This window comes from Elgaria multicarinata, chromosome 9 (genome assembly GCF_023053635.1).
Source record: "Elgaria multicarinata webbii isolate HBS135686 ecotype San Diego chromosome 9, rElgMul1.1.pri, whole genome shotgun sequence".
In the NCBI taxonomy this organism is placed as follows: Eukaryota; Metazoa; Chordata; class Lepidosauria; order Squamata; family Anguidae; genus Elgaria; species Elgaria multicarinata.
This window is the reverse complement of record NC_086179.1, coordinates 38,359,623-38,384,566: the sequence shown is the minus strand read 5'-3', so window position 1 is coordinate 38,384,566 and position 24,944 is coordinate 38,359,623. Positions and strand designations below refer to the sequence as shown.

Sequence of the window (24,944 nt, the reverse complement as noted above, 5' to 3'; positions counted from 1 at the left end):
GGTCTGCGCCCGCGCTGAGCCCTCATTCGGAACTTTTCTATAATAGCTAAAGAGTTTTGGGCGGGAACCCATCCCCCACTGCAACGCCCGTCAATCAAGGATTCCCGCCCTTCCCTCAGTTCTGAAAGACCGACACTGTGATCTTAATACCAAGGGAAGACAGAGTAGCTCTAAAGGAGCATGAAGCAAACAAACGAACAAGACACCAGAGGGGAAGGAGGGAGGGTTGTGTGACTGCACAGATGACCACTCAAAGAACTACGGTTACAGGTAAGCAACCTGTCCTTCTTCTTCGTGGTCTCTGTGCATCACACATATGGGTGATTAACAAGCTGCCACTTACCGGAGGTGGGGAGCTGTCTCACGCCAGTATAGATGAAAGGACTGCTCTGCCGAAGGTGTAATCCTTTCGGGCTCTGATGTCCAGTCTATAACGACGCACAAAAGTCGATGGCTGTGACCAAGTCGCAGCTCGGCAGACTTCATGGAGGGGAACCCCTTTTTCAAATGCCACTGACGATGCCATTGCTCTAGCAGAGTGAGCGTGCACACGTCCAGGTGGCTGTAAGCCTTGTAGCTCGTAAGCCAGCGTAATTGTTTTCACTATCCAGACCGCGAGGCACTGGGGGGAAACTGGGTAGCCTTTCCTTGGCTTGCCATAGGAAAGAAACAATCTCTGAGTCTGTCTGAAAGTTTGAGTCCTTTCTTTGTAAAAAGCAAGTGCCCGACGTACGTCCAGTCAATGCATTGTGGTTTCCAACGGAGTTGTCGGAGATGGAAAAAATGCTGGGAGGATTATTTCCTCATTAACATGGAATGACGATACCACCTTTGGCAAAAAAGCAGGGTCTGGTCAGAGGACAACCTTATCCATATGAAAAGACATATATGGAGGGTCAACCCTTAGCGCAGTGAGTTCGCCTGCCCTTCTGGCTGACATAACGGCCACCAGAAAAACCACTTTCATAGTCAGGAAACTCAAGTCTATTGTAGCTAGGGGTTCGAAAGGCTTAGTTGTCAAAGCCTTCAGCACTACTGATAGACTCCAATTTGGCACTAAGTTCCGTATTGGAGGAGCAATATTTTTTATCCCTCTAAGGAATAGCTTGGTCAAGGGGTGGGAGAACACAGTACATGCCCCCAAAGGACGATGTTTTTCTGAGATTGCTGCTAGGTAGACCTTTATTGAAGAAAATGTAAGGCCTTTGTCAAGTAAAGCCCTTAGGAACAGCAAAACTGTTTGAATGGGGCAACTGGTGGGCTCATCATTCCTGTCTCTTGCAAACTCAACAAATTTAGACCATTTACTCTCATAAGATTTACAAGATGATGGCCTTTTGGCTGCAAGGATAACCTCCTTAATACTTTGAGGAAGAGCAGATGTATCAAACATTAAAGAATCCTCCATGCTGTAAGACTCAGGCTGCGAATCTCGGGATGGATTGTCTGCCCGTCGTTCTGTGACATCAGGTCCAGAATGCATGGGAGTTTGATGTGTTGAGTCGCTATGCGGAATATGGTCGCGAACCATGGTTGCCGAGGCCACCATGGGGTTATCAGAATGCAATCTGTGCGTTCCTGAATAATTTTCGCGATGACTCTCGTAATGAGTGGGAAGGGGGAGAAAACGTAATAAGAGGAGACCTTGAACGGTACTGACAGTACTCATAGTCACCATGGAATCCCCTGTACGTTTGAGAGGGGCAAACATAATCTGACGATCGGACTTGGTATCGACGATTTGGCTATCGGCTTTGGTGTCTAGGACCTGAATCCGGCGATTGTGCTCGGCTTCTAGGGTCTGGCGAATGGCCTCGGTATGGAGGATCCAGCGATGGGGCTTGGTGCCGCCCTTCACAGCAGGGGCGGGGCTGAGGCTGGTGCTCCAAAGGACGTGGGGAACCCTGCATCGGGATCGACCCAGCGTCTCTTGGTACGGGCTGGATGGGAGGAGACTCTCTAATCTGCCCGTCTGGAGCCAGTGAAGCTGGCAGCGGTACCGAGGTTGGAGGCATGGTTGGTACCGAGGCTTGTGCCAACGGGATCGCAGCTATAGCCGGGCTCCCGGATTTGGCCACCGTCTTTGCTTGTTTCTTTTTTTTTTCTTCTTATCCAGAGCACTCTGATTTGCCTTAGAGAGTTTAGCCTTTTTAGATAAGCGTTTTGCAGACGCCACTGCCGTAGATCCCCCTGAAGCCGGGGAATCAGAACGGACCGCTTGGCTAGGTTTGTTGGGCAAAACTGCCATTATTAGCGTCCCTGTAGCTACAGGGGGTGATTGAGATCGATCCATAGAGACGGGATTATCAACCGATTGGAGGGCCCTCTTCCAAAGTTCAGCTCTCAATCTGCCTGCTCGGTTTTTCCGCGCCTGTCTCGTAAGGGATTGACAGTGAGGGTAGGTTTGAGTATTGTGTCCTTCACCCAGGCAGAATAAGCATAAATCGTGGCCGGAAGAGTAAGGGAACTTAGCTCCGCATTTGCGGCATTTGCGAAAAGGAGCTTTTGAGGCCATACAGTCTTGGAGGAATATTTAACAACTATATATATATATATATATATATATATATATATATATTTTATTTCAACTCTAACAAGGAATAAAGAGGGGGAAAATACTGAAGAAAAGAAAACAAAATAAAGGAAAACTCTTAGCTATAGTTCTAGAGAAGCTGAAAACTCACGGACAAAGTTCTTCACGAGGCTCGCACAGTGGCGGTTAGAAAAGAACTGAGGGAAGGGCGGGAATCCTTGATTGACGGGTGTTGCAGTAGGGGATGGGTTCCTGCCCAAAACTCTTTAGCTATTATAGAAAAGTTCCGAATGAGGGCTCAGCGCGGGCACAGACCCATATGTGTGATGCACAGAGACCACGAAGAAGAACAAATGTTTTGAATGTTTTTTTTTCTAGCCTAGAACAAGAGAAATGAGCAGGAAGTATACAGCTTGAGTGTGCAAGCAGAGGACAGGATCTAGATTCCTGCCAAAACTCATGTTCACACTTTAGACAACTAGGAAAAGTGTGCACTTTTGAAAGATATGCCCACAAATGCTCACTTTTCCCATTAAAATGTTCTGAATAACATATTTGAAAATGGGAGGAAGCTGAAATGAGTTTAGAACTGAGATCTCATCCTGCTAGTGCTAACTATAGTTCTGTGGTCCTTCATGTCTTTAACCAGGTCGTGATTCAGCAATTGTGATTTTATTTTTTAAAACAAATGTTTGTACCTTAGGGATGACAAAGTTGCCAACCTCAGTATCTTTCGTTGTGTAGTAAGGAAACACAACAGGCGCAATATCAGCACAACGTTGAATTTCATGGATCACAGCACTAGTGTAAGTCATGTTTGGCTGGTCCTCCATCGTGGGTGACTTTACCTTGCCAATCACTGTATCGATTTCTTCCTGAACTCTTTCTGAAAATATCAATCAGTTTTGAGTTATTAGTCTCTATTCCTATAGTCACTTACTTGGGAGTAAATGCATTTGAACCCAGTAGGGCTTACTGCTGAGCAGAGATTTGTCAGATTACATTGTTAATGTATTACAGATTTATTTATTTATTACATTTATATACCACCCCACAGCCGAAGCTCTCTGGGCGGTTTACAACAATTAAAAATAGTAAACATTAAAAATATACAAAAATTAAAAAAACATAAAAACAGTATAAAAACAACAGTATCCATTTAAAAACAACAATTCTGGGGTCCATTAAAAACAAACTTAACGTTGTTAAATGCTAAAATGCCTGGGAGAAGAGAAAAGTCTTGACCTGGCGCCGAAAAGATAACAATGTTGGCACCAGGCGAGCCTCATCGGGAAGGCTCGTATGTATCCCAGAGTTGTGTTTTAATCTTGTAGTGATCCTGGCCACTGTGAGTTTTATGCCTGAGCAGTATGGGAGTGCAGAGCGGGCCTTCTCTGCCTCAAAATTCAGGGTGATGCTCCATTGAGGCGATTCTCTGACCCGATTTCAGAGCAGCTCCCCTTACTCTGCCCCATTGGAATACCTTTTGGAGAACCGCTCATTTTTGGATAATTGCTTTAGTCAATGGAAATTAATCAAATGCTTACAGCTCCCTCATGTTTAAAGATAAAGAGATGAAATGTGGTATGGTGGTATGGTGATAGCTCTTATTTAGGCCTCTAGGTGTGCCAAAATTGTAGCAGATTCATGCCTTGATTTTTAAAGTTTTTTTATGTTTTCCCATCAAACCATTTACACACACACACACACACACACACACACACCACATTAATCCACCCCTGCACATTTATGGAGGAAGATTTTATGCTTTACTATGCTGATGCAGAGCACCACTGCTACTTTCAAAGTTTCTACTCCAGCCTTCTCCAGATCTATTGGGCAGAGCATTCCCCCTGCACTGGAAGCCCAGCCAGCCAATACAATTAATAGTTTAACTGAAATAAAGAACCTGCCTGACTCAGGTGTAGAAACTTATTTACTCCCAATGCCAGTCAGCCCAGCAGCACTTTCACACTGTGGATGATTAACTTCTATGAGTCCAAGCAGAAATGTGCTCCATCCCCCACCCCGGCCAGAACCAGTAGCCAGTTAGTGTTTACCACTCCTCCAAAAATGGTCATGGAGAGTGCTGTGGCAATTCCTAATTGGTTAGCCACAGATGTCAATATCAGAGCTACCCCTCACCACACTTGGCATCTTTAAATTTTGCATATTGATTTTTAATGTTCAGTCTTTTAAAATTTTGTAACCTGCCCAGAGAGCTTCAGCTATGGGGTGGTTTATTATTATTATTATTATTATTATTATTATTATTATTATTATTATTATTATTATTATTATAATAAAAGTAACAGACTATGCCCCAATTGAAGCACATGTAGAGATAGACCAAAAAGTAGGGGGGGGGGAATGCTTATATATGAATATTGAATCCCATACTGTTAACTAAAGATGATGTTAAAGAAAGAATAAAAAGGAGTATATGAAGATATTTTGAAGAAAACAAGAGAGGGGAAACAACAGAAACAATAAGATGGGAAGGAAGCAAAGCAACAATAAAAGGAGTATGTTTAAAACGATTAATCATAATAAAGAAAAAGGATAGAGAGATTAGTGTCAGAATTTTAGCCTTGTGTATGAAAGAGGCATCTAAAAATAAAATCAAAAGGAAATGGGAGAAATTTTACAAAAATATTTCAAAGCTCTTTATGAAGCAAAAGAGACAGAAATAAAACAGAACAAAGAAAAATACCACCATTAAAAGAACAGAAACAGTATTTAGAAACTGAGGCCGTTCATAGACCAGGGTTTAGCCCGGGGATCCCAGGCTCAGGCAGGGGTCAACCCTCCCTTGGCCCGGGGTAAACGGAACCACTTGTGGCCCGGTATGTCCCGTGGTCTCGGGCTGAGCCCGAGACTGCAGGCATGTAGACCGGTCCGCCACTTTCCCCAGCTAACGCAATTACGAGTAGCCAGGAAAAGTGGCGGATGGGGCACAGCGCTCCACAGGAGTGCTGGGCCCATTGGGGCAGGGTGAGAGATCGGGGGGTGGGGAGATCGCGGGGGGAAGCGAAGATTGCGGCGTGTGAAAAGTGGAGATCGTGTGGGGAAAAGTAGAGATTGCAGGGGGGGGGACCGCAGATTGGGGGGAATTGTGTCCAGGATGGGGAAATCGGGGCAGGGGGAGTGGGAAACCCTTTTTTTAAAACAACAACACTTACCTTTGTCACTGGTGCACTCCTGCGCACTTGGCCCTTTAAGACAAAAAAAATGGCGGACGCGACGGAGCTTTCTTGTAGCCCATTGCATCTAACGTGTAGACTGGGGCGATGGCCCGCGCTACTTGTAGCGCAGGCTCACCCCTCGTCCCACACGGATCACCAGTTAGGTCTAGCAATGGCCTGAGATAGCAGCTGAGATAAAAGAGGCTATGAAAGTGTTAAAAAATAACAAATTGTCATGTCAAGATGGGTTTAAAGTATATAATAACACTGATACTCAAGTCAAATAAAGATACTTTTTATTTAGTTTTATTTATTATTGCATTTATATCCTGCATTTTCTCCTCCAAGGAACCCAAGGTGGCATACATAATCTCCTGCTTTCCATTTTAGCCTCACGAAAACAACCTTGTGAGATGGGTTAGGCTGACTGACTGGCCCAAAATCACCCAGTGAGTTTCCACGGCTGAGTGGGGATTAGAACCCGGATCTCCCGACTCCCATCCCGACACTTTAGCCACTACACCACATCCTCCCTAAGGAGGCGGAAAGTACAAATGAAATTCTCATTCTCCCAAAGCAGATGAACCATGGGGACTTGGTTGTGAACTGTGGGCAGGGCTGGTGCCAGACTATTTTGCGCCCTAGGCAGGTGAGCTGCTTTCACCCACCCACCCCCACCCCCGCGTACCTGCGCGTGGGGTGCCATCTTGCCCGCCCAGCCGAAGTGAAGCCAGGATGCTGGGGTGGGGGGGCTTCAGAACAGCGCACCCGGCTGGAAGCCTCTCTGGGAGAGTGACTTCCGGGTGCGCCGTTCCAAAGTCCCCACCCCAGTGTTCTGGCTTCGTTTCAGCTAGGCGCCCACGCAGCTGAAGCAAAGCCAGGACACTGGGGTGGGGGGCTGGCGTGGCTTCACTTTGGCTGGGTGGGCGCCCAGCCGAAGCAAAACCAGGACGCCGGGGTGGGGTGGGGTGGGGCGGCAGGCAGGTGGCTTCGGAACGCTGCACCCGGCCGGAAGCTGCTCTGGGAGTGTGACTTCTGGGTGCGCTGTTCAGAAGCTGCCTGCCCACCCCAGCATCCTGGCTTCGCTTCAGCTGGGCACCCACCCAGCTGAAACAAAGCCATGTCACTGAAGTAGGGGGGCGGGCGTGGCTTCGCTTCGGCTGGGTGGGCACCCAGCAGAAGTGAAGCTGGGATGCTGGGGCAGAAGGGCAGCTTCGGAATGGCATGCCTAGAAGCCGCCCTCTCAGAGCCGCTGTGGGATAGCGGCTTCTGGGTGCAGCGTTTGGTGCACCCTTTACCTTGGCACTCTAGGCGGCCGCCTGAGTGGCCTCTATGGTAGTGCCGGCCCTGACTGTGGGGTTGTGAAAACTGATGATGAACAACTTAGGGCCACCTACTTCTCTCTCTTTTTTAGAGCAGCCCTTCCCCAATCTTGTGCCCTCTAAAGATGTTGAACTACAACATGCATCATTACAAGTCAGTATGTCCTATGGTCAGTAATGCTGCGACTTGTAATCTCAAACATCTGGAGGGTAGCAGGTTGGGGAGTGCTGTTCTATATTCTTAAAGTTGGTGTGCTAACACTAATTCAGAAGTGGTATTTGACATAAGATATATGGAATGACTACAACCATGACATTCCCACACAAAATGTGGGAATGTCATGGTTAGTATGGATGCAAATTAGTAAATTTATAAGAACTCGATAGATAATAAGGCAAAGTACAAGAGATTTAACAGAATGGGAAAAATCCATAGATAATTATGAATTAAAGGATAAGGGTACAATAACACAAATATATAGAATCTTAATAAAGCGGGAGATAAGAGGGAATGTAACAAAAAAACAGACATGGGAAGAGGAGATATGGGAAGAGTTGTTGAAGAGGAGATAGAGGAAGGAGAATGGGGAATTTGTTTTATAGATTCCCCTTTCAAACAATATCCACAAGAATAAAAGAAGGTTCAGTAACAATAATTCAGAAGTGGTATCTGACACCTGTGAAGTTGGCAAAAATGAATAAGAATCAATCACCTTTGTGTTGGAGAGGATGTGAAACTAATGGAAGGTTTGGGGATAAGATTTTTCAAGAAATAGGAAAAATAATACCCATCAAAAGATTTTCAAAAGACCAGAGTTAGCTTTACTGAATATGTTTTTTAAAGAAAATAGAGAGATAAAAGAAAAATATATTAATTGGATTTTTGTTTATAGCTGCAAGGTAATTAATAGCAAGTAACTGGAAGACAGCTCGGTTGTTGACAATATCTATGAAGAAGAAGAAAATTCAGGACATAGCAATAAATAAAAAGCTCATGCAGAAGTTAAGAGTACATAGAGGAATAAAAAAGGGAGATACCTTTAAGAAGGACTGGCAAAAATACATAGACTATATGAAAAAAGAATCAAAAAGAATAAATTTGGCAGAAGCTTATGGAAATTTGTGGAACTCGTGAAAAGAAGGTTAAATATAAATAAACAAAATAGAAAAATGAATATACCACCGTGGAATAGAAAAAGAAAATGAAAGATGGAAGATTTTTTTTAAAAAAATTGACCAAGCATAATTCAGCATAAATTAGCATAATTAAGTAGCATGAAGTAAAATTGCAAACATATGGTTATCTACCAAAAGTGCAAAAACAAGGACATGATGTTCTAGTCATTTACAGAAAAAGTAAAAAGAAAAGGGATCAGAATGCAACCTTGTTTATTAATATAAATTGATTCTGTCAAGCCTCTGAACAAAGCAAAACTTAATTTTATTGTATTACCTTGATGTGGCTTATTCAGTTGTTACAATCTTCTATTTATATAAGTTGCAGCCAGTTTATGCCATAGCTGATCCCATTTAGGAAATCAAAAGCTGATGAGAGGTTCATAAACGCTATAAAAATCTGCTTATTCGGCACTTTTGTATGCTTTGAAATAATATAATTTAAAACAAAAGCTCCATCACTTGCACTCCTGATTTTCTTAGACCTAGCCTGTTGTTTATGTATAATAGAATGCTTGCAATTTAAAGAAGAACTATGATGTTAAAATGGTTGAACTGACTGGAAACAGGGACTACAGAGCTATTCGTGGTATATGCAAGTGGGCAATTGCCAAGTCAGTCCAACACAGTCACATTGTCTTTGAAAGAAGAAACTTTTGAAAAGTTCAGGGACAGGTAAAATCTCAAAAACAAACAATGCCCAAAAAGCACACAACTGCATACAAAATAAATTAATTCAGGGACAGGTAAAAACTCTTCAGCGTACTTAAGGGCTACTCAAAACCACTATAATAGCTCAGCTAGAATGAATACCACATTCTAGAAAGGTGGCACCGTGTCCAAAAGATCATCAGTGTGCTTTATAAACAGTATCAAGGAAACTATTAAGAGAAAATAAAGTTTCCTCCATAAATTGACTGAACGAAAACAAAAGGGAACACAAAGTTACAAAAATAAATTCAAGCCAACATTTTTGGAGCAATATGCAAAGAAGCTTGCGTGGCTTCCAATTCCACTCAGAGTTCTCCAAGCTGCTGTCCAGCTTCCCCTCCTGCCTTTCTAGGAAACCTGCCTCATCCACACCCTTGGTATTCACCCAAGACACAGATTAGGTAAGAGCTCCAATTATATTCATTGTTTATTAATGAATATAATTGAATTTATCAATGAATATAATCATATAAACCTATGATTCTATAGGTATGCTTTAAGGTGGATTCCTGCATCGAGCAGGGGGTTGGACTCGATGGCCTTACAGGCCCCTTTCAACTCTACTATTCTACGATTCTATGATTCTAATTTATATTTATTCACTTATTATAATTTTAATCAATCCAATAGCAAATGTTTTCTAGGCAGATTATATGTATATAAAAACACCTCTCCATCTCCCCCAATGCTTATCACTTACTCTGAACCTCAGGATGAAGGACCAGATATAGAAGACCCCAGAGTATGGTGGAAGCAGTTGTTTCAGTGCCAGCTACAAACAGGTCAAAAATAATACAACGAACGTTTGGCTCACGAAAACAGCTCTCTGGATTCCCTTGATCCTGAAAGAAATTGAATGAGTTGGTAATTCACATGGAAATGGCATAATATTGCTTCATGTTTTTGACATTGCTCATTAGCAGTAATCTGTAAACCATACACAAGCAAAGTCAAGGGAAAGGAAAAAGACAATGGGGTCCTGAGAATGAGCACATTCCTTCCACCCCACCTCGGCTTCGTTAAACCCTGTAGGCCTGACATAGACCAATAACATGGGGCTTTGTCTCTAGCCTATCAGAAAGAATTGTGACTATGGGATCTGGCACAATCAGTCATAGCTCCCAAAGAAATGTAGTAAGTCCCCTTGAAAATGTGGCTGGAATCCTGCAAGGATGAATCCTCAGTTGTATCCTGAATTCCACCTTGGGTCATGCTTGATAGCAACCAGAGCCAATGCTAGGCTTGAAGGGCCATGGGTAAGGGTTCTTCTAGTACTCCTCCTGCCCCATCTTGGCAGGCCCTATTGGCAGGTTTGCTGAACTATGGGCACAGGAAGCACTGGGGACATATAACAGTGCTAAAAGGTGCAGCAACCTCAGCAACCCAGTATTCTTCTCAGTACTGCAGTTTGACTGGCTTGGTGTATGTGACAAAAGTTCTTCCATTGCTAAGCAGTTGAAAAACAAAAGCTGTAAAAAGAAAGAAAGAAAGAAAGAAAGAAAGAGTCCCACCTTTTCTATTTTGTCCAGGAACGCATCTATAAAATCTCTCGGACCAGTGGGGTCTCTGGTTTTCTTATGTTTATTCACAAAATCTTGCATCATAATAGAAAATTTATCAAAGTCTTTCTGAACTTTACGATGAGGTCCAGGCAAATAGGACAACCAGGATACTCCGGACAGAATCTGGTATTGCAGTGACCAAAGAAGAAAGGCACGTGGGGATTTTTTTAGACACAACGATAACATCTATGAGATATTTCACTTCAAAAGAAATTACATTCTGATAGAAAGTTTCTAATGAGTTCCTTTTCACTCTGCTGGGGAGAAAGATCTTTCCCAACTTCATCCCCAGTCTCTTCCCTCCTGTGATTCCACCCAACATGTAATTGAGGTGCAATGCACCACAAATGCATCAGTACAACTGTGGGCAAAGATTTGTAAACAATATCTACAAAACTGAAGATTACATTGCAAAGAACAGGTTAATTATTTTCAAGAGGTGCTTACTATTTTGTGTTTTATTTATTGATATTTCTCTGTGTGCATTAATTTAGTGAGGAAGCTTAGAAATAATGATACAGAATTCCAAGCACCTACTCAAAAAGTCAATGGCTGGTATTCCATCTTTTTAAGAGGCCCCGTTTAAATTCTTAGAGCTCCATCAAGTGAGTATTTTATTGCATGCTAGTTACTGGGCACTCATGGATTTTTGCAGGTCCGTCTCATGACATCGTCTGCCTCCTGCGTGCCTCCTGCCCCTTCTACCTTCTTCACACCACAAAAAATCCCCATAAGTCCAACATTTTAAAAGATGGACATTGATGCTATCTCCTGCCATGTGCAGAAGCAGCGCAATCAAAATGGCCCACTGAAATGGCCACAAACATGATGTTTACTTCCTCTGTAAGGAAGTAATGAGGGACAAACATGCGTGCGGAGAAGCAATGGTAGGCAAACATGATTTTCCCCTATGTGATGACACTCATAGTTCGTCTGAAGAGGGCTTCAGGGAAAGAAAAATACTGGCTATGAAGGTGGTGATGACGTGAATGATTCGGATTCTTGGACCACGGGGTATGCTACTTGGAAGATGGACTGCTTGCAAGGGATGGGTTGCACCTCACAAGGGCTGGAAAGAAAGTGTTTGGCCATAGCATGAAGAACTTCATCAGCAGGACTCTCCGACCCGGGTCGCTCTTACCCCGGCAGCAGGAGGCCGGCGGGGAGGCAGCGCCGGCAGTGGCGGCGGTAAGGACGCGGCCGGATTCCCCAGCCGCCTCCTCCTCTGTCTCTTCTGGGCTGCAGGTAGGCAGGAATGCACCATCGTTTTGGGGGTGTACTGGGGGCGCATGGAAGCGCCTTCAGTACGACGTGTAGATTCCCTCTAGTTCAAAATATGGCAGCCAGGCTGGTCACTGGTACACTTAGGGGTGACCACATTACACCAGTTTTAAAATCTCTTCACTGGCTGCCGATTAGTTTCTGGGCGAAGTATAAAGTTGATAATCACCTTTAAAGCCCTACATGGTTTGGGTGCAGGCTACCTGCGGGATCGCCTTCTCCCATACAATCCTCTCCGCACACTCAGGTCCTCTCGGAAGAACTTCCTTCAGCCAGCCAAAACTAGGCTGACAGGTATTACCCAGAGGACGTTTTCCTCTGCTGCTCCCAGACTGTGGAATGGCCTGCTGGAGGAGATTCGTCAACTTAACAGTCTTTTAGCATTTAAGAAAGCTATAAAGACTGATCTCTTCTGGCAGGCCTATCCAGTGGAATTTTAGGATGCTTTTAGTATGTTTTTAGTATGTTTTAAGGAAGTTTTAACTAGCGATGTGCTTGTTTCTCCTTGGACCGGAGAAGCAGGAGCGGATCGGTGGGCTTCGCCTCCCCTTAAGGCGGAGGCGAAGAGGATCGGGGGAGCAGCGGAGTGCTGTGGCGCGGATCGTGGTGAAGGCGGATCCTTTGCCTCGATCCAGAGTGCTGCAAAAAAGGTAAGGGGGGGTTATTTGGCCCTGCCGCTGTCATTGCCTCCCATCTTCCTGGTTGAGGCCTCAGGCTCAGTTAAAGCAGCCGCGGGTCTGCAGACGAATGCAGGTAAGGGAGAGGAGGGAGGGGGGTTACCTGGCAGAGCCAGGTAAGGGGGCAAGAGGGAGGGGGGTCTTACCTGCATCCGTCCGCAGTTCTGTGGCTGCTTCAACTGAGCCTGAGGACTCAAACAGGAAGACTAGGCCGCAACTGCGGCCTGGTCTTCCTGGTTGAGGCCTTGGCTCAGTTGAAGCAGCCGCAGGTCTGCAGATGGATGCAGGTAAGGGAGAGGAGGGAGGGGGGTTACACGTACGGTGATGGCGGCAGAGCCAGGTAAGGAGGCAAGGGGGAGGGGGGTCTTACCTGCATCCGTCTACGGTCCTGTGGCTGCTTCAACTGAGCCCGATGACTCAAACAGGAAGACTAGGCCGCAACTGCAGCCTGATCTTCTTGGTTGAGTCCTCGGGCTCAGTTGAAGCAGCCACGGGTCTGCAGACAGACGCAGGTAAGGTGGAGGAGGGAGGGGGTTACCTGGCCCTGCAGCCGCTGCTGCCCATGCATTGACGGTGGCAGAACCAGGTAAGGGGGAGGGGGGTCTTACCTGCATCTGTCGTGGCCTGTTGCCACCTTCACTAGAGCCCGCGGCTCAACCAGGAAGTGTAGGCCGCAATTGAGGCCTACCGTTCCTGGTTGAGCCGCGGGCTCTAGTGAAGCTGGGATGGTCCGGGACAGACACAGGTAAGGGGGAGGAGGGAGGGGGGCCTTACCTGGCACCACTCCCGGCTGCTGCGGAGCTCCGATTCGGAGCTGGAGCTCCGCAGCGGACCCTAGGCAGATCGAGGCAGGGCGGAGCGGGCCCGATCCACAATTTGCGGATTGGGCGCAAAGAGGATCGAGGGGGGGTCCGTGCACACCCCTAGTTTTAACAAAGTATATTGTGTTTTGATTAATATTTTATGTATTTTATACCTGTTGTTGTTCCCCGCCTCGATCAACATGGAGAGGCGGGTTAGAAATAAATTGTATTATTATTATTATTATTATTATTATTATTATTATTATTATTGAACTTCTTTATATGCAGGTTTTGAAAAGTGGCCAAACAATGATCAAGATAGGCTGATTTGGTGACCTAAGAAACCCTATCTTATGTGTTCATCCACCAAAGTTTTATTGGCTGTTTTAATGCTCAATCAAACACATGAAAGTACCTGGGGCATGATTATGGTTAATCCTTTCATGATCGCCTCAACCAAATGCATTAACCTCAGGAAGGTCTCATCGGTGTATTCAAAACGATCACCAAATGTTAGGCTGCAGATTATATTACCTACAGCCCTGAAGATGATGTCATGTGGGTCAATGGGAGAACCTGTATGAGAAATACAAGAACAGAAAAGAAATTAGAGGTCTGCTTATGCAATGCAGAAGAAGAACAGAGTGAAGAACACTGTGAGCCAGTTTATGGGCTAGTCCTGAGGGATCATCCTGAAGGTGAAGCTGGGATGCAAAGGAAACCCCTGCAACTGTCTCAGGGAAGGGGCATTGGGCAAGGCTCCTAGGTGCCACTTGCTGCCTTTGAAGACAGTTCAGAAGCTGCAGCTTATGCAAAATACAGCAGCCAGATTGATAATTGGAACCAGAAGATTTGAGCATATCAGACCGACTCTGGCCCGCTCGCATTGGCTGCATGTATGTTTCCGAGCCCAATTCAAGGTGCTGGTTTTAACCTATAAAGCCTTACACGGCTTGGGACCACAATACCTGATGGAATGCCTCTCCCAACATGAACCTACCCGTACACTATGCTCAACATCTAAGGTCCTCCTCTGGGTGCCTACCCCAAGGGAAGCTTGGAGAATGGCAACAAGGGAGAGGGCCTTTTCAGTTGTGGCCCCTCAATTGTGGAATAATCTCCCCAACGAGTCTCGCCTGGCGCCAACATTGTTATCTTTTCGGCACCTGGTCAAGACTTTTCTCTTCTCCAAGGCATTTAACAGCATTTAACAGCATATGCTGATTTTTTTTAACTAACACCAGAATAGTTGTTTTTAAATGGATATTGTCTGTTTTTGTTTGTATTTTATGCTTTTTATGGTTTAAAATTTTGTATATTCCTTTTTAATGTTCACTGTTTTTAACTTTCGTAAACCGCCCAGAGAGCTTCGGCTATGGGACGGTATATAAATGTAAATAATAATAATAATAATAATAATAATAATAATAATAATAATAATAATTTCTTTGCACATTTCAAAGCATGACAAAGTGCCCATGCTTGCCCTTTTCAAGGCAACATCAGCCAATAGCAAATCTCAGTCTCAAGCAGTGAATCACAGCATCAGCTCAGAAGAGGAGGCAGAAAGGAATTGGAGGAGGGTTGTTGTTCAGCAGTCAGATCTGTGGTGGAACTGGTAGTTAGGACCCTGCATGCGGGCTGCTGGGACCACCTGTTCTAGAACTTTCCAAAACAGAACAACTGGCTTCCTTTTGGAAGTAACAGAACAGCAACTTCAGGCAATGAGGCGGCTTCATTAAAGACCTCTCGTCCTTGGTGAGGGAGAAGAACCCTGGCAAATGTAGTAGGCAAATGGGGACAGCATTCTGCTCCCTTTGTGGACAACCAGATGCCTATAGGAAGTCCCCAAACAGGATGTAAATGCAATAGCACCCTACTGCTTGTGATCCTTAGCAACTAGTAACATACTAGCGGTGATATATAGCCATTGGGATTGGAAGCCATTGATAGCCTTATCCCCATGAATTTGTCTAATCCCCTTGTAAATCCCTTCATGTTGGTGGCCATCACTACTTTTTGTGATAGAAAATTGAATAATTTAACAATGCCCTGTTTGAAATATTTCCTTTTATCTTCCCTGAATCTCACCAGTTCATCATTGTTGTACATGACTCCAGGTTGTAGTATTAAGAGAGAAGGAGAAAAACATCTTTGTCTCCACTTTCTACACACAATGAATATTTCATATACTTCTATCATATACCCCCATATTCACCTTCCCCCCTTAAGCTAAAACGCTGCAAATGGTTATCTTTCCTTATAGGGGAGTAGCTCCAGCCCCTAAGCATCTCCATTGCCCTTTTTCTAATTTTACAATACCCCCATGATAGGTATGGTGAACAGACGTATATATTGTAAGCCAAGTGTGTCTGCATCAATAATAGAATTATGTTCACCTATTACCAAAATAGCCATCATGAGCATTTTTCTTCCTCATATCCACCCCAAGCTTCTCCATGTCCCAAGAACAAGATATACCTTCAGTGGATTTAAATTCAGAGCACAAATATCCAGCTTCCTCAGATGTTCTCTTCTCAAGTGATTTCTTCCCCATCCCAAAGTTTTTCAGGGTGGAGACACAGAATCGCCTCATCTCCTTCCAGCCATCCTTGTATTTTGCCATCACTACTCCTGAAGGACATAAAAATTTCTGTGAGTTCATTATTTCTCTCTTGATTTACCCAAGAACCATTCCAAAGTTTAGTTATGGTTTAGTTATTTTTTCTTCTGATATTTTAGAAGGACAGGTTGGGATAGTCTCCTTGGAAAGTCCGGGTTTTCCTCCTAAGGCCTATCTAATCCAGGGGTGGGGTGGGGGGAATCTACACTACTGCTTTTAAAGCGCTTTAAAGCACTTTGAAAACATTTTGAAAACTGTATCTGCAGTGTGTCCTGGGCCCCAACAGTTGTCAAAACTGTTATAAAGTGCTTTAAAGCAGTAGTGTACATCCCCCTCACAGTGGCAAATCAGATGCTTCCCTGTGGGAATTCCCAAGCAAAGCCACCCTTGGCTAGGAGGTGGCTAGGAAGGGCTGTCGTAGCCAGCTGGGGGCACGGAAGCCACAAGGAAGAAACTGGGGAGCAGGGAGGGAGAGCAGCAGTAATCCAGTGGGACAGGGGAAGCCAGCTGGGATCATCTTGGTGCAGGAGGGGGGACACAGCAGGTTGGTGAGGGTTGTATGTTGGCATGTCTGACTGGATGGGTGTTGCCCATGCATGAGATGGAGGAAGAAAGAAAGGGTTGAATGAAGGAGAACCCACCAACACCTTGTGTCTAGTGGACCATCACCATTTCACCTATATCCCTAGTGATCAGGATTGGCATGGACATCTGTCATTTCATGCCACTGTACGTCCCCCACCCCCAAGACCTCTATGGCCTGCAGTGGGAAGCTTGAGAGTGAGGCGTAGACTCTTGCTCTCTTTCCTGTCCTGCTGCCAGATTTCTCTCCTGGCAGGACAGAGCTGTCTTGCCTGTGCAAGTGCTGGAGCAAAGTCAAGGGCTGTAATGCGCTGCTGTCTTGCCTCTACTTACCTCCTGCACTGTACGTGGATAGTATAGCTGGTATCCACTGCTCACTCAAAGTGATCCCAGACTATACTTGCTTAATTCTGCAGTGATCCAGACTGTAAGCCCTTTCCAATGAATGGGGTTACAAGAGGAAGAGATGGACTGCAACATGTATACTTGCTGACTGTGCTGTCATGGCCATAGGACTACACAATCATATTTGTTTACATGCTTCATCACCACATGCGCAACACTTGCCTTGACAATTCTTTCCATGGCCGACTACTTTCAACAGTGAACATGGAGGTCTGTCAATGAAGTTCTCAGCATTTTGTCCCAGGGCCTCCTTTGTCATCTTGAATCCATTCAGTATGATGATATTCCTCCACCCAGCCTGGAGTAAGACGGCTGGTCCAAACTTTGCCCCCCACTATGATGCATAACATGAAAATAGGACAAATTAATCTGATACCCAGTGGAAAATACAACAAAAACAGAGATGGCTCCGACTGTAGACCAGTTGAAATCTGGGAAAATCTGGACACATTTAAAATGAAATAAGAGTGATGCTATTGTGGAGAACATAGCCATAACCCTGCATTAACTCCCAATTAACTCTTTTCAAATCATAACGCCACATAGTATAACATTACTTTACATTGTACATTTTTCTTTATACTTTTATAAACCAATGCTTAAAATGAGGGCTATACAAATACTTTTTAGAGACTTTTTTGCTTTTTCACTGCATAACCTCTAGGTGGCCCTGTGGTATAGCTGAATAGCACAAATACACAAGTAGGAATAGCATTTTCTTTAGCTTTCTTTAAATAATACTGCATTTTCCTTGCTCTAAAACAACTCATGAAAATGCTTGTTAGTCATAGAGGTGAAACTGTAGGATTTCAACATTGTCTAAAGAACCCGTAAACAACCATGAGTAGGGAATGATGAGGACACAATAAGTGCCTCATGCAGAAAAGCTCTAAGCCTCATTTTTAAATAAAGCTTTAGTTGTGAGCATAGCTGTTGCTGCATCTTCTTATTTACAACTTAAATATGGCAGCGGATGAACTGTAACTTCTCCAAAATACAGCACTTAGAAGCCTGAAGCCACTGAACTATGTCTGAAGCCACCTGTACCTCTAGAGCTCACAGAAAACAAACCTACCTCAGCAGTGGAAGAAACAGTTTGATCTATGTATAGGTTTGACAGTGCAAGAAAATGACATCAGCAGCAAAGCAAAGCTTCTTCTTTTTTACATTTCTTAGCGGAAAGGAGCAGAGAGGTGTGGAACACTCTAAAGCTGAGCACAGATTCTTTCCTGACTGCAGTTCTGGGAGCCCTAGGCACCTGTTGTTCTCTCAAACAAAGAGAAAAAGTTGAGAGGGACAGATTTTTCACCAGAGAACAAGCAAATGGGGAAAATAGTGACTCCTGTGTCACTTCCTTGCGTACACTAGCTGGAGGTTCTGTGGTGCCTGGCTTGGACCACTCTCTGAGACAGCAGCTCCTCAGGGAAGAAGGCGGTCTTCACACAAGGTAGAAGTGATCACATCATGGCCCTCTCCCTCTTGGAGTGAAAATAAGAGCAGATGAAATCCTGATGGCAGGTGAAGGATGTGATTATACAGAAGCAGAGCAGGACCATGGTAGCAAAGCAGAGAAGGACCATGACCCTTGGAAGAGGTTAGCTTGCAGATTATTTGTTGTCGATTTTGGCTAAAACCATTTGTAAATGGGGGGGGAGTGAAATATTTTCATTGGAATTGAAAAGGAGAGCAGGGAACAAATTGCTTTTTTCCAGTTTAAATGTTATATTATTTTCTAAAACACACACAAAACAAAGAAATAAACATTACAAAAATCAAAATCAAACATCAACATACAAAACATACAAAACGTACACAATTAACATGGACCTGATTCCCTCCACAGCAAAAAATATGTAACAATATTTTCTCTTACTCTATAATTAAAAGAGAGCAGGGGACAAACTGCTTTCAAGATAACACCTCCCAAACTCATGCTGACTTCAGTTTTCATTTTCAAAAAAGCTTTGTTTGTAGGCCTATCTTAGAGTGACCATATGACAGGAAAACCCCAGATTTGTTAGGATTTTTGGTAACAAATCCGAGAACGGGGAGATTATGAATTTTGGGGGGGAAATCCGGATTTTTCCTATCCTCCCCGATTAACAAAAATGCTTACAGATCCATCATTTTTAATGATAAATAGATGAAACTTGGTACTGTGGTAAGCCATACTGATGTCAAATTTGAAGCAGATCCAATCATCCATTGAGTTTTAGCAAATTTTTTTAAAATTTGAGGTTTTAACATTATTTTTTAAATATTCATTTTTAAAGATAAAAAGATGAAACTCAGCACCATGATAGCTCGCAAGGAGGGCTTTAGCCATGCCAAGTTTGAAGCAGTTCTGTTGATCCATTGATTTTTAGGAATTTATTTAAATTTCAGGTTTTAAAATTATTATATTTTAAAACTTATTTTTAAAGATAAAGAGATGAAACTTGGCACCAAGGAGGGCTTTAGCCATGCCAAGTTTCATATATATGAAAATACTTGCAGACAATATGGAAAAGAACTTGCAATAAAGTTTAGATTTTTAGCATGCAGTATTTTCAATATACAAAGATCAATATACACTTTTTCTAATTCTTTCTTGCAGGGCATAAATGAGTTGGCAACATCTTCCTACCAATTACCAAATATTTGGCTTTCCAAATATATTTCTTTCTGGTCTGTAGTAGGGCTGTGCAGGGACCCCTGATCCACCTTGGAGGCTGATCTGGAGCCTCCAAAGCAGCCCTGATCCACCTTGGCGCTGAAGCCAAGGTGAAATTTGGACCCTCCGAGGCAATTCAGTGCTTCCTGGGTGCTGGCTGCACAGCCAGCACCCAGAAAACTCTCCCCACTTATCTGGTCCCTCCACCATCCACTGCTGTGGATAGCGGAGGCACCAGATAAGCCCCCCTCCTCCTTCCCCACTTACCTGCATCCGCTGTCCACCACCGGCGGCTTGCGTTCGGCGGCTTCCACTTGAGGGTGCTGAAGGCTGGAACCAGGCCACAGCCTGCTTCTGGCCTTCAGCATCTTTGAGTGGAAGTCGCTGGACGCAAGCTGGTGGCAGTGGCAAACGCAGGTAAGTGGGGAAGGTGGGAGGGGGGGCTTACCAGGGTCTGCCGCCACTGCTGGCTTGTGTCCGGCGACTTCGACTCAAGGACACTGTCAAGGACAGCATCCTCAAATGGAAGACGCCAGATGCAGGTAAGTGGGGAAGGGGAGCTTACCTGGGTCCGCCGCCGCCACCACCACCGCTGGCTTGCACATGGTGGTGGCAGCAGACATAGGTAAGTGGTGAAGTGGGGAGGGGGGCTTACCTGCTGCCTCTGTTGCCGCTGCCATCTTTCTTCTGGTGGCTTCCAGTGCCGCTGGAAATGAAAGGGAGTAGGCCTCGCGATAACTTAAAAGATGGCAATGGAGGCAGCAGGTAAGGAGACTAGTGTGTGTGGGGGGGTCCCCGCTCTGAAGCGCTGAGGCAGCCCGAAGCTTCAGAGCCAATTGGCTTTGGCTCTGGACCGCCTCGGTCTTTGCCCGAACTGCCTCGGATCCAGTGTGGAAGGGCCCGAACCACCCCAATCCACTTCAGATTTGGGATTTCGATCTGAGGTGGTGCACAACCCTAGTCTCTAGCACTCCAACACAGAAAAAAGAGTGCAGAAGCCTTGTGCTTAAACAATATTGTGTTATTTGATGCAAGAACAGTATTTACTATACCATGCCAGTTCATTAGCCTTGCAGCTAAAATAGTTTGATAGCGCTTTTCAAAAACCTAGTTGTGCATACACATTATAGTTTGTGATAGGGCAAATCAAACATACATAAAGAAAAAAATCTAAACTTTTGATAATCTTGAATCATACACAAATCCAGTGCAGATTTAACAATATATGGCCATGGTTGGTAATCATGGTTAGGAGGTCTTTCTACAGATAACGAAGGTGTCGACACTACAGCACAAGAGAGAAGATTTTAAGAGCCTTTATCTTGCCTTTTACTTGAAAATAGATGGAAGTAATCTCCACACACAGCTCCTGAGGAAGGACCACTTCGGGTCTGAGACGTTGTGCTCCTAATACACAATTTTTACTATTGTTTTAATCATTGGGTTATTTTTGAAAGAAAAAAATTAAAACCATTCATTTACTTCATCAAACACCAGAGTTTTACTCTCTTTTCAGTACTAATGCATACTTCGCACGTCTAAACTTTGAACTCCTGTCTACTTCCTGCACAAACATGTGACTCTGAGACCATCTTTCTAATGCCCTGTGTTGCATGCCAGCAGTGTGGAGCTTAGCTACAACAGATGTCTCTGGATTGTCTTGTGCTGCCTCTGTTGTCTCCCTAAGTCTTTGCAGCCAAACCAAAGCCTCCAGCCTCAAACAATCTCCCCTCCCCTCTCTCTTTCTTTCTCTGCCAAAGTCTCCTGATGGTCCAGCCAAGCTATGCACTTGTGGCCAGGGATATTGCTTATTGCAGCTTATTGCTTGGTCATGTCTGGTGACTCTTATTTTAAAAACCTCCACCACCAGCTGCATCCATCTCTTCTCTTCCTGCACAACTGCTCGACTCTGAAGCACTCTTAAAACACTCTGGGTGGCAAGCCATCTTCTCAGGGCCAATCTACAGGTGCATCTGGGTTGCTTTCTGCCTTGTGTCAGCAAGCCGACATCTCCAGCCTGAAACAATCCCCACCCCTCTCTCTGTCAAAATCTCTCAACTGTCCAGCCAGGCTGTGCACTTGTACCCTTTGGCTGGGGGTGGTGGTGGTTATGGTGTCAGCTTATAGCTTGGTCGCATCTGGTGACTCTTGTTTTAAAAATACTCCACTGCCAGCTGCCTCTACCTGCACAAACAGTGGACTGTGAGATGCTCTTAAAATGCTCTGTGTGACACGCCAGCCTCTCGGGGCTAAGCTACAGCCATCTCTGAGTTGTGTCTTCAGTCTAACTCTGTCTCCAAGAGATATGCCAGTCAGCCAAAGCCTCAAATTTATCTATTTTTCTCTGACGTGCACTTCAAATGCTCTGCATTGCATGCCAGCAGTGCAAACAGAGCCTAGCTCACAAGTGAACAAAGTGAAGTGGAAGGGAAGGGGTAGTGAAGCAAAGCAATGGCATGCCGGGTTCCAACATCTTCAGCAACAGGACATCCACAAAGATGAGAGCCTCTCTCTCAACTGGCACCTCACTGTTGGTCATGAGAGTTTTTCTCTAAGGATGACCTTTAATTGCCCCTGATGTGGAACTCTGAAAAAAGGCCTCTGGGCTATTCTTTTTTTTACCTGTGTGCTGCTTTGACTGATCTCTCCTTTCCCACATTTTGATCTGTGGACTGTTCATCTCTGCTGAGCTCCAGGTGCCTGATCACCTACCAAATCTGCAACAGGAAAGGTGTCCTGCTTGCCCAGCACTTCTTAGTTAACAACTGGAGATCCCCTTGATACCATGGGCTGAAACTTTTCAAGGTGCAAGACCCCAAAGAGGAGGTTTGACAACTTGAGTTTGGAGGTTATGGCTCCAGCGGTTTTTAAAAATAATAATTTTAAAAACTCCAACTTTAAAAAAATCAATAGATGAATGGAACTGTTTCAAATTTGGCATGGCTAAAGCCCTCCTTAGGAGCTATCATGGTGCCAAGTTGTATCTCTTTATCTTTAAAACAGAGGCTGCATAGACAACCCACAGACAATCCAATAGATCAAAGACTTGGTTACCAGACAACCTGTGTTGAAGTGCTATGACATGAATGAAGATCCCACTAACCAGTGTGATGCCAGTGAGACAGGCCTGGGTGCTGTACTCTTGCAAAATGGACAGCCTGTTGTCTTTGCATCAAGGTCTTTATCACAGATTGAATGGCATGATGCCCAATTGAAAAAGAATGTCTGGCAATAGTATTTGCTTGTGAAAAGTTTGACCAGTCTATACGAGGTTAGAAATCCATCAGAGTTGACAGTGATCATAAGCCTCTGGAAGTTATTTTTAAGAAGTCATTATTATCAGCTCCAAAACACCTTAAACATATGCTTCTTAGAATACAATGCTATCCCCTGGATGTACAATATAAAAAAGGCACTGAGGTACATAGCAGATCTCCTGTCCAGTGCACCCTTGCCACAAGAAAGATAAAGAAGAGAGATACTCAATTCCCTTGAAGCACCAACAGCTCAAGAGGAATTAGAAAGCATTAATCAAGCTGCCTATTATTATTATTATTATTATTATTATTATTATTATTATTATTATTACTATTATTTATATAGCACCTACAATGTACTTGGTGCTGTACAAAATATACAAATAAAACAGTGATACCCTTATTTGATACAAATAAAACAGCGATAGATGGTCCTACATGCCCATCTCACGGCAAGGACTTCAAAGAGTTTGGGAGAACGCTTTACAGGACAACGATCTGCAGGAATTGATCTCTATTGTTTTAGCGGGTTGGCCAGATACCCAAAAGAAAGTTCCAGTTTCCACTTGAGACTACTGGAACTACCATGATGAACTAAGTGTCCAAGATGGCATCATATTTAAAGGCCATTGGATACTCATTCCAAAGACCATGAGAAAAGACATATTATCAAAAATACATTGCAGTCATTCTGGAATAGAGTGCTGTTTGAGGAAAGCTAGAGATGTGATCTTCTGGCCGAATATTGCTAATGACATCAGAGACCTTGTAAGCAACTGTAATGCATGTGCTGAATTCCAAGCAAATCAACAGAAAGAACCACTGGTGATACACAGCATTCCGAACAGATCATGGAGCAAGGTGGGAATGGACCTGTTCACTGAAAATGGCAGCAATTATCTCATTTTAGTAGACTACTATTCAGATTTCTGGGAAATGGACAAACTGCGAGATACCACATCAGCAACTGTAACAGAAAGAATCATGAACCATTTCAGCTGACTAGGAATCCCTGACTGTGTGATTTCAGATGGTGGACTACAGTTCACCTGCAAAGAATTTGCCAGATTTTCAAAAGATTGGGAATTTCACCACATAACATCATCTCCCTACAACAGTCAATCTAAGGCAAAACTGAATCAGCCGTCAAAATTGCCAAAACTCTCCTAAAGAAAACGGCAAGAAATAAAGAAATCTTTGGCAAGCTATTTTGGAGTGGAGAAATGCTCCAACTGCTGGTATGACTAGCAGCCCAGTGCAAAGACTTATGTCCAGATGCACAATCCTTGATACCTACATCTCTTGCGTTATTGAAGCCTAAAGTTACAACAAAAGTTACAGAAGAATTGCAGCACAAACGCACTAAAGCTAAAACCTACTGTGACAGGGATGCAAAAGTGTTACCACCACTGCACGTTGGAGATTCTGTATGTGTCCAGTTATTTCCTCGTGGCAAGTCATGTCCCTGGACAAAATGAATTTGCATTGGACAAATAAATCCCCACACTTATATTACTGAAGTTAATGGGTGCTCATATCAACAGAAGCGCAAGCTCATTCGTCTAATGAGGCCTCAAGGACTCAAAGATACCCCAGATATGGTGGATACAGGACTACTCTGTAATTCCACACTCTCGTGAAAATGCATGCCATATTCCTGACCCTGAACCACAAAACCAAGAGACATATGCAAATGCATCACCAACACAGAACAGCAAAGTACACAAAGTACACATTCCTGCAGCCATATCAAACCACCTAAGCGATACACAAATTTTATATTAAATGACTCATAGGCAATTCGATTATCAGTAATTCAGGACTAGTATAATTTTCAAGTTAATTGTTATACATGTTTAGTTTGGGAAGTTAGCCTTAAGTTATATAAATATATTCAATAAACAAAAAACCTATGGTTTATAAAACAACGTTAAGGATGAACACTTTCCTACCAAGCACCAAAAAGCGGGGAAATTGGGAGTTAAGGCTCACCAGCCTTAACGCCACATCTTCCCTAAGGAGGCAGAAAGTACCAGTGAAATTCTCATTTTCCCAAAGCAGATAAACTATGAGGACAGGATGGAGAATAGGATATGCAGAGGTGACTGTGGGGTTGTGGAAAACTGATGACGAACAACTTAGAGCCACCTACTTCTTTTTTTGTTTAGAGCAGC

The 24,944-nt window shown here is 44.0% G+C and overlaps 1 protein-coding gene across 1 annotated transcript in view; it reads right to left on the bottom strand.

The window, feature by feature from the left end:
• LOC134403449 (cytochrome P450 2D14-like) overlaps nt 1–24,944 on the bottom strand; it is a 50,558-nt gene that overhangs the window by 1,960 nt on the left and 23,654 nt on the right. Inside the window, exons 2-7 of the mRNA XM_063133632.1 lie at nt 17,023–17,194; nt 15,732–15,884; nt 13,666–13,826; nt 10,439–10,612; nt 9,628–9,769; nt 3,232–3,419 (exon numbers count right to left, since the gene is read on the bottom strand). Coding sequence (XP_062989702.1) covers nt 3,232–3,419; nt 9,628–9,769; nt 10,439–10,612; nt 13,666–13,826; nt 15,732–15,884; nt 17,023–17,194 — 990 coding nt within the window. The remainder of the gene's footprint in view (nt 1–3,231; nt 3,420–9,627; nt 9,770–10,438; nt 10,613–13,665; nt 13,827–15,731; nt 15,885–17,022; nt 17,195–24,944) is intronic.